The sequence below is a fragment of the Eriocheir sinensis genome, unplaced genomic scaffold (assembly GCF_024679095.1).
Source record: "Eriocheir sinensis breed Jianghai 21 unplaced genomic scaffold, ASM2467909v1 Scaffold204, whole genome shotgun sequence".
Taxonomy (NCBI): domain Eukaryota; kingdom Metazoa; phylum Arthropoda; class Malacostraca; order Decapoda; family Varunidae; genus Eriocheir; species Eriocheir sinensis.
The window spans coordinates 229080-238413 of NW_026111451.1; the positions used below are offsets into that span (position 1 = coordinate 229080).

General features: G+C 42.9%; 1 protein-coding gene across 1 annotated transcript; it reads right to left on the reverse strand.

Moving 5' to 3' along the window:
• Positions 1 to 220: 220 nt before the first annotated feature.
• LOC126990816 (putative nuclease HARBI1) lies at positions 221 to 3702 on the reverse strand. The gene is made up of 4 exons (XM_050849454.1): positions 3535 to 3702; positions 2263 to 2927; positions 1357 to 1730; positions 221 to 1175 (listed from the first exon to the last, which is right to left on the reverse strand). Exons 2-3 carry the CDS (start codon positions 2648 to 2650, stop codon positions 1363 to 1365), a joined length of 756 nt encoding a protein of 251 aa, XP_050705411.1. The 5' UTR covers positions 2651 to 2927; positions 3535 to 3702; the 3' UTR covers positions 221 to 1175; positions 1357 to 1362.
• Positions 3703 to 9334: the final 5632 nt, after the last annotated feature.

Here is a 9334-nt window from a genome sequence, read left to right on the forward strand (position 1 = left end):
CAATTTTACACCCTTTATTTTTGTTTGTGTATGTAACATTGTTCATTGACAGTAAAAGGAATATTTTAAAAGTTTTTTGTGTTTCTAAAGAGATTCAAAATGGCCTTTCTGGACAAGTGTACGCATTCCAGCAAGCCATTATACAAGAAGGTATGTTGCTTTCTTGTAGGTAAAAAGAAATCATAATTATAGAAAAAAGTAATCACACATTACGCAGTGATCCATATGCTTTTAATTTGATTAACCTGTGGTATGAACAGTACAGCTTCAGTTAGCACAACAGTCATTACAGTACATAGGATAAATAATTACAGTCATAAACACAGGAAGATAATCACACAGGTCAGTCATATGCTTTTAATATGATTAAGGGGTTGTTGTGCCTTTGCCGGTAAATTGACTACCTCACTGCTGGGGTTCATCAGAATGTTATTTCATTGAAATGGGTTTTAGTTTTACCAGCAGTGAGCACCTTCCCATTCCTCCATAAACATTCCTCGCCAACCTGGTTCATCACTAATCAATATCCGCACTCCCTGGGCAAGAGTGCAGAATGCTGAGATACATGGGGTATGTGAGATGGACAAGTAGGGTACCAAACTAGGTGATGAGACTGTGTGGTGTGGAGGTGGTGAACCTCTTGACCGAAGACGCTGAAGTTAGGGTTGACCGAAGACCTGCTGGGCAGCATGTTGGTAACCCTCCACCACATGTCCATGGCTGAAACTCTCAGCGTCTTGCGGTGGGAAACGAGTCCTATGGATCACCACGTACACACATTCTGAAACACATGGTTAAGGAACAAGTTAAATGGCTACTGTGCATATGTGAGGTTAGTTATGTTATATGAAGCAGAGAAATGGCCAACAATTAAAGAGTTGAAGAGGATGATAAGCAAGTCAAGAGTACAGAGTGCTGAAATGTATAAGGTATGTGAGAGGGACAATTAGGGTATCAAACTAGGTGATGAGAATGTGTGGTGAGGAAGTGTTAGCCCCTGGTGCCTCTCTTGATCAAAGATGCAGAAGTTAAGGTTGACTGAAGATCTGGGCAGCATGTTGGTAACCCTCCACCAAGTGTCCATGGCTGAATTCTCTCAGCGTCTTGCAATGGGAGTACAGTCCTCTGGATCGTACACACGCTGACCACTCGGCCACCGGTGCACCATACGCAATCTGCAGGTGTAAGCTGATATTAATTAGATATTAATAATAATTAACATAAATTCAGATCAAGAAAGATGAGCATGTGGTCATTATGGTTTCTTGTTTTATTCTTATGCTCCAACTGTGAGTTCTGCACATTTACATATGAAAGCAATCTATTAATAACTGCAAGGTCTACATATATGCCTACCTATACTCAGGAAAAGAAGTTTCTAATAATTTCCTGCCTGACAAATTGACCAGGAACCTGTCTGTTGTCTCTCACAGGCTGAACTGGTACTTCTTCTTCTTGCACAAGATCACCAACATAGGGAATGCGACGATCCACACAGTAGTTGTGCAGGAGCATGCAAGAAGTCGCAATCTTCATTGTCTTCTCGGGGTCGTACTGCAAACTTCCTCCTGACTCGTGAAGGCACCTGAACCTTGACTTGAGGATCCCAAACGTCCGCTCAACAATGCATCTTGTCCTTCGATGACTCTGGTTGTAGCGTTCCTCCCCAGGTGTTGTCGGGTGTACAACTGGGGTCATCAGGAATGGCTCCAGAGGATACCCACTGTCTCCTGTGAAATGGAAAATTCATTAATTCATTATTCATTTAGCATAGGAACAATTTGAGTATGGGTAGCTGTGCCTTGGTGTTGCCAATAATGCTAAAAAATTGCAGTGATATTTTGTTACTTTTGTACTGATGGTAACCCAACTGTGGCTGGCTGCTTGTAATCACTAAGAAAGTTGTTGAACTGCCAGACCCTCATAATAATACCATTTACTGTTGACATCATGTATAGACGAGCTTGATGAGTAACATGATGTGGCATTGACAATGTAGTGTTATGTGAGACAGTCTTTCCACTACGAAATGCATGAAAACTATGTTAAAAATTTTAATGTCATATGCAGTTCTACTAAGAGTTTTGTTATCATAACAATATGACATGTCTAGAAGGTTAACATTCATTAACATGTAATCACAAGATATAATATACAATTATGAGGTTTCTTCTATGCAGGCAAAAATCTGAACATGTAGGCATGTGGTACGAAAGCACAGGTAATTTGATAGAATTACATGGAATATATAAGGAAACATACCTATTAAAAGAGCATCTCCAAAATGACCAGCAAGGAACCGCTGCTTAAGGGCACAGTGTCTCCATATAAAGGAATCATGTGTGCTCCCTGGGTAACTGGTGTCGTAGCTGATGATCTTGTTGTTGGTGTCACCCACAGCCTGTATATTTAAGGAGTGGAATTGTTTCCGGTTGACATAAATCTCTTCATTTTCCTCTGGGGCCTTGATGCGAATGTGGGTTCCATCAATGGCACCTATCACTCTTGGAAAGTTACCAGTGCGTCTGAAGTCCTGCATAGCTCTGTTGATATCTATTGCTGTGGTTGGCATCTTTATCTCTTGACTGGCCTTTACACAAAGTACTTGAGTTACTTTGTCAATGGCCCTACTAACACTTGATTGGTCCATTCCAACAGTGTCTCCAATAACAGTTTGGAAGCTGCCACTTGCAAAAAAACCTTAGTGCAGCCAGAACCTGGGTGTGAGTTGGGAGTGCATGTGCCCTCCTGGTTCTCCTTTCCAGGTGGGGACGCAGCTCATCACAGAGCCTGATGATTTCTTGACGGGGAAATCTATACACCCGCAACAGATGTTCATCACTAACGTGTAGTGGGTCAAGTGGGTCCCGATATCTCCTTTCTCTGCGCAGTCTGCGATTGAAAACGTATACCGCAACATACTCCATCTGTGAAACACAGAAATAACCACATTACTAGAATTAAGTAGAACAACACCCTGCCCTTCCCAGCCCCAGTGACTCTTGCTACGCTCAAACAACGCTATTCATATGCATGGAAGCTTTAAGAACTCCATGGGATTAAGAAATATTGATGAAAACAACCCACATCACTGCCTCATGAGCCCTACCTTATTTCTCCATAACCAGCCCACGTATCATCGTAATTGTCCTTCATGTGACTCTTGCTACGCTCAAACAACAATATTCATATGCATGGAAGCTTTAAGAACTCCATGGGATTAAGAAATATTGATAAAAACAACCCACATCACTGCCTCATGAGCCCAACCTTATTTCTCCATAACCAGCCCACATATCATCGTAATTGTCCTTCATGTGACTCTTGCTACGCTCAAACAACAATATTCATATGCATGGAAGCTTTAAGAACTCCATGGGATTAAGAAATATTGATGAAAACAACCCACACCACTGCCTCATGAGCCCTACCTTATTTCTCCATAACCAGCCCACATATCATCGTAATTGTCCTTCATGTGACTCTTGCCACCTTAATGTAAAGCTATACAAAGGTAGGAGCTCAAACACGTACCTTATATTGTGTATAGAGGTGGAGATGTGGATGAGGCGGAAACACTTCTTCAATGGCGACGGGTTAGGACGGAAACTGGTCGGATCTAGCCCCGCTCCCGAGCAGTCAGGCTGAGGGGCACAAGATGGCGTCTAGGACGTTTTTTGAACATCGCACGGGGCAGCACTTGCGACCACAATGGCAGATTTAGGACCAAATGTTGAGATACGACCGTTTGAGCATCCGCCGCCTGGAGACTAGGTGGTGATGGCAGTTTGCTGTTAGTAGTAATAACTGTTGAACCTATTGAAGGTAGTGGATTAGAAGTTCGCCCTCTAGGCTTAGAGTTTAAGATCCGCCACAGCACAGCCGCAACACTAGAATTATCATAATCTCTTCTCAAATCTCGTTAAACTACTTGCGCGTGCGTGCGTGTGTCTGTGTGTGCACTATAATGTCTCCCAACAATACCATGACCACCGGCACGGCTAATACCACCACCACCACCACCCCAAGTCTAGTATTCACACACTTGAGTTTCAACGTCGCCAGATGCTGGGTGGGTTGTGTCGACTCGTCCGATCCATACCGTTCTGTCCCGCCTCACCTCAAATCGTAACGGGTAGCGGCTGGTTGGCTTACTAAGCACGCATGCACCAACCACATAATCACCACCACCACCACCACAATAAGATATTCAGCATCGTCACAGAACAATTATGGACCTCAGTGTTGGCGACAGAGATGACGGTGGCATCGACAGGGAACTTAAAACCAACACAACACAAATTAAGTCGTCATAATGCACCGCCATATTATCATCAACCATCACTACATCCACTACCACCAACTTACATTTGGAGTGTATTCTAAACTTGTGTGGTGAGCGTGTCAATGGCAACTGTCGTGGAGATGTTAGTGAATGTGATGACTTTCCTGGTGTGTTATCTGAAAGTTGTGTGGAATAGGAGGAGATTTGTGGGCGAATTTGTCGGTGTACAAACAAAAGATGAGGAATATTGTTCGCAGCCTTCAGCACCACCGCCAGTTACTTAATCATTCGAAGATGACACACCATCACCACCACCACTACCTCAAGAAGAAAATCCAGAACTTGTGATATTCTTTAGTTAGCGTGCTCCACCACCACCACCACCACTACCTCAAGAAGAAAATCCAGAACTTGTGATATTCTTTAGTTAGCGTGCTCCACCACCACCACCACCACCACACCATCACCACCACCACCACTTCCTCAAGAAGAAAATCCAGAACTTGTGATATTCTTTAGTTAGCGTGCTCCACCACCACCACCACCACCACACCATCACCACCACCACTACCTCAAGAAGAAAATCCAGAACTTGTGATATTCTTTAGTTAGCGTGCTCCACCACCACCACCACCACACCACCACCACCACCACACCATCACCACCACCACTACCTCAAGAAGAAAATCCAGAACTTGTGATATTCTTTAGTAAGCGTGCTCCACCACCACCACCACCACCACACCATCACCACCACCACTACCTCAAGAAGAAAATCCAGAACTTGTGATATTCTTTAGTTAGCGTGCTCCACCACCACCACACCATCACCACCACCACTACCTCAAGAAGAAAATCCAGAACTTGTGATATTCTTTAGTAAGCGTGCTCCACCACCACCACCACCACCACCGTCATCATCAACGCCATCACCATCACCATCACCCCGCATGAGTTCTTCCTCCATTACAACAACAACTGTTTTGATAAACTCTAACGAAATACAGTTGCTCTTGGTTGACATCTTCAAGTCACACAACCCAACTTGAAGCTACTTGAGAAATGTCCTGAATTATACGACTCTTTAGTGACAATATTGATAAGTGAGTGGTCGTCAACAACAACGTCAACTGATGATGAGGGTGATCGTCGCGGTGAAAAAAGAAATAAACGCCGCCACCGCTGTAACAACACAAACCACGAACACGTTTACAAGTTATGGAAAAAAATGAATATTCCATTAGGAAGTACCAAAGAACGAGTTCGTGATTGTAATTTGGATTGTATTTTGAGAAGGACTCATTTTCTTTTTGGATACGGTGTTTTGTGAAGTTCAGCATCGTCAACCTCCAAAGCAATATCGTTTTAAGTATTATTCACTTCATCAACCTCATAAGAAATAATTGAAAGTATAAAGATAATGGTCAAAAGGGTAAAGCTGCACCGTGCATTCCAAATTCTCTCTATACAAGCTTAATGACTATATTTTTGTTGTATTTGCCATTAACAACTGAAAGGCTGCCTGTTATATCCGTAGACTTATATTCTCAAATATTCGCGGATTTGGAGAACCTGATGACAAGTCGAAAGCTGATGCCAACACAGAGAGAGAGAGAGAGAGAGAGAGATTTACATAGATTTACATAGAAAATCAGACCACACAGACCCCATGGTCCAGACTTGGTGGTTTGTCCTTAAACCTAAGTGATTTTACATTAATCAGAAGACTCCAAAACGTTGCATTTCTACTCTAGTTGATATTAAGTTGAAGGAAGTGACGGTCGAGCTTATTTTTGAAGGAGTCAATCGTGTTACACTGGACCACTGATGGTGGAAGCTTATTCCATTCTCGCACTACAACATTGGTGAAGAAAAGTTTGGTGCAGTCTGAATTTACTTGTCTACATCTGAGTTTTACACCATTGTTCCTCGTGCGCAGAGTGTCATCGATCATAAACAATGTTGATCTGTCTACATTCGTGAAACCATTAAGTATTTTAAAACATTCGATCAGTTTTCCTCGGAGGCGACGTTTCTCAAGAGAGAACATGTTAAGGGTAGAAAGCCTTTCTTCGTAGAATTTGTTGCGCAAGGAAGGGATCATTTTCGTTGCCCGACGCTGAACACCTTCTAATTTAGCAATATCCTTTGCATGGTGGGGGGACCAAACTGTACCGCATATTCCAAGTGGGGTCTGACTAAACTGTTGTAGAGCGGAGTATTACATCTTTATTCTTGAATAAAAAGTTTATTTTAATGAAGCACAACATTCTGTTCGCTTTATTTGCTGCATCGATGCATTGCTGTGAGAATTTGAGGTTTGACGCGATTTTGACCCCCAAGTCTTTGACGCATTGAACGCTTTTGAGTTTAACGCCGCGCATTTCGTATTCGAACTTCTTATTCCCCGTTCCAACTTGAAGGACCTGGCACTTGTCTACGTTAAAGGGCATCTCCCATCTATCCGACCAAGCTGAAATTTTGTGCAAATCCTCTTGGAGGCTTTGCCTGTCTTCGTCAGTGAGAACCGAGTTACCAATCTTTGTGTCATCTGCAAATTTACTAATGCGGTTATTGAGTCCAACATCCACGTCGTTGATGTAAATAATGAAGAGCACTGGGCCAAGGACCGAGCCCTGAGGGACGCCACTAGTGACAGGCGCCCACTCTGAGTTAAATCCGTCAATCACTACTCTTTGTTGTCTGTCGCTCAACCAATTCGCGATCCATTGGTTTACTTGACCGTCAATACCTATTTGCTTTGATTTGTAAAGTAATTTATGATGCGGGACTTTATCAAACGCTTTCTGGAAATCAAGATAGACTACGTCCAGTGATTTGGTTACGTCATAAACAGTGAAGAGGTCGTTATAAAAGGTTAAAAGGTTTGATAGGCAGGATCTTTTGTTTCGGAAGCCATGTTGTGAGTCCCCAATCAATGAGTGGCTTTCAAGGTAACTCACAATTTTGTCTCTAATTATGCCCTCAAGTAGCTTACCTACAACCGAAGTTAGACTAATGGGCCTGTAATTACCTGGTACTTTTTTATCTCTTTTCTTGAAAATCGGTGTCACGTTAGCCTTTTTCCAATCTGAAGGGACGATGCCTTGTCGCAAGGACATATTGAATACGGTTGTGAGGGAGAGTATTTCGCCCTTTGTTTCTTTCAGCAGAGTTGGATATACTTTGTCAGGTCCAGGACTTTTATTTGTTTTAAGTGAATGGAGAGCTTTAAGGACTTCATCGGTTGTTATTTCAAAATTAGGCAATGCATGCTCGAGATTTACAATAGTACTGGTGTTGGTGGTAGCGAGAGGAAGACTGTTAGTATTAAACACCGAGGAAAAGTAATTGTTTAAGAGGTTTGCAATGTGTTGGCTGTCAGTCACTAGTGCACCGTCGCTGTTTGTTAAAGGTCCAATACCACTTTTGATCGCCTTTCTGTTGTTTATGTAACTGAAGAAAGATTCCGGATTATTTTTACAGTTGGCTGCAATATTTTCTTCATATCTACGCTTTGCCTGACCTACTAGTCTTTTTACTCGTCGCCTGGCATCATTATAAAGTCTAATGTTTTCGGGCGTGCTTTGTTCTTTCTTTAACCTGTAAAACAATTTTCTCTCACTGACTGATTGTTTAATTTCGCTATTAAACCACGGTGGGCTTTTTTTAGTGTTAATTCGCTTCTCGCACAAGGGGACGAATGTGTTCTGCTGAGTGAGTAAGTGATTTTTAAGGCTTAGCCAGGCTTCCTCTACGTTGCCGTCATCTGATAGTTGTATTTCTGTTAGTTTTTGTCTGATTTCTACGAAGTTAGCTCTTTTGAAATTGGGCACCTTTACTTTATTTTCAGTCACTGATGATTGAGCTTTAATGTCGACTCGCACTAATTTATGATCGCAAGAACCGAGGTGTTCTCCTACCGTGACACTACTGACTAGGTTATCTTGGGTCGTTATAACAAGGTCGAGTATATTATTTTGACGAGTTGGCTCAGAAACCATTTGGCTTAGATAATTTTCTTCTAGAAAATCGATCATTCTATGTGACTCGCCTTCTGTACCTGACAGTGTCGCCCAGTCGATATGGGGGAGGTTAAAGTCTCCTAATATCAGTGAGTCGCTGTTATTAAGTGACTGCCTTAAGACGCTGTACATTTCAAGGTCGTCATCGAGTGATTGCCCGGGAGGTCTGTAGGTGACAGATATATTTAAATTGACTTTTGCAATGTTTACTCGCACGCACAAATGTTCAACGTTACTGTTTCCCGGTGTTTTGTCAGTGGGTTGCATATAGCTTTTGACATAAAGGGCGACGCCACCGCCTCTACGGTTTACACGATCTTTGTTGAAGAGTCTGTAGCCATCTATGTTGTATTTGGAACTTAAATCAATATTTGTGGTGTCGATAAATGTTTCGGTTATAGCAATTATGTCAAAATTTTCTGTAAAAGCAAGACATCTCAGATCATCAGATTTGTTTCTTAGGCTACGCGCATTGAAACTAAGGATTTTTAAGTTATCTAGAGGCTTGGTAATAGAGGTGGTGGTACTTGCGGGATCACGGTTACGGGTTTGTTGCGATGCACGGCGTCTATTTACACGGGCGGGGTGGAGGGACGTGGCCGTGACTCGTTTTTTGCTCGGATGACACGCACTGCTTCGTTGAGGAGCCTTCCGAGTCTGGCTGCCCCGATGGGAGAAAGGTGCAATCCGTCCCTGTGGAAGAGCTCATTTTGTCCTTAGAAATTGTCCCATGCGTTTAGGAACTCCACGTCAAGCTCCCTACAAAGAGTCTGTAAGCGGTTGTTTAGGCTGAAGGCCTTACTGAAAAAGTCGCTCTCCGCCCAAGTCCGTGGTAGAACTCCTGAAATCAAAATGTTAGGGGATTTAGTCTTATACTGCTGGATGAGCCTACGGTACTTCTCCAGGAGTTCCTCAGACCGGGTCGTGGTGACGTCGTTCGTACCTGTGTGAATAACAAACAGTGAATCATTAGTAGCCTGGGGGGAGATCTCCTCAAGAGCAGCAGTTATGTCGTCGATCCCAG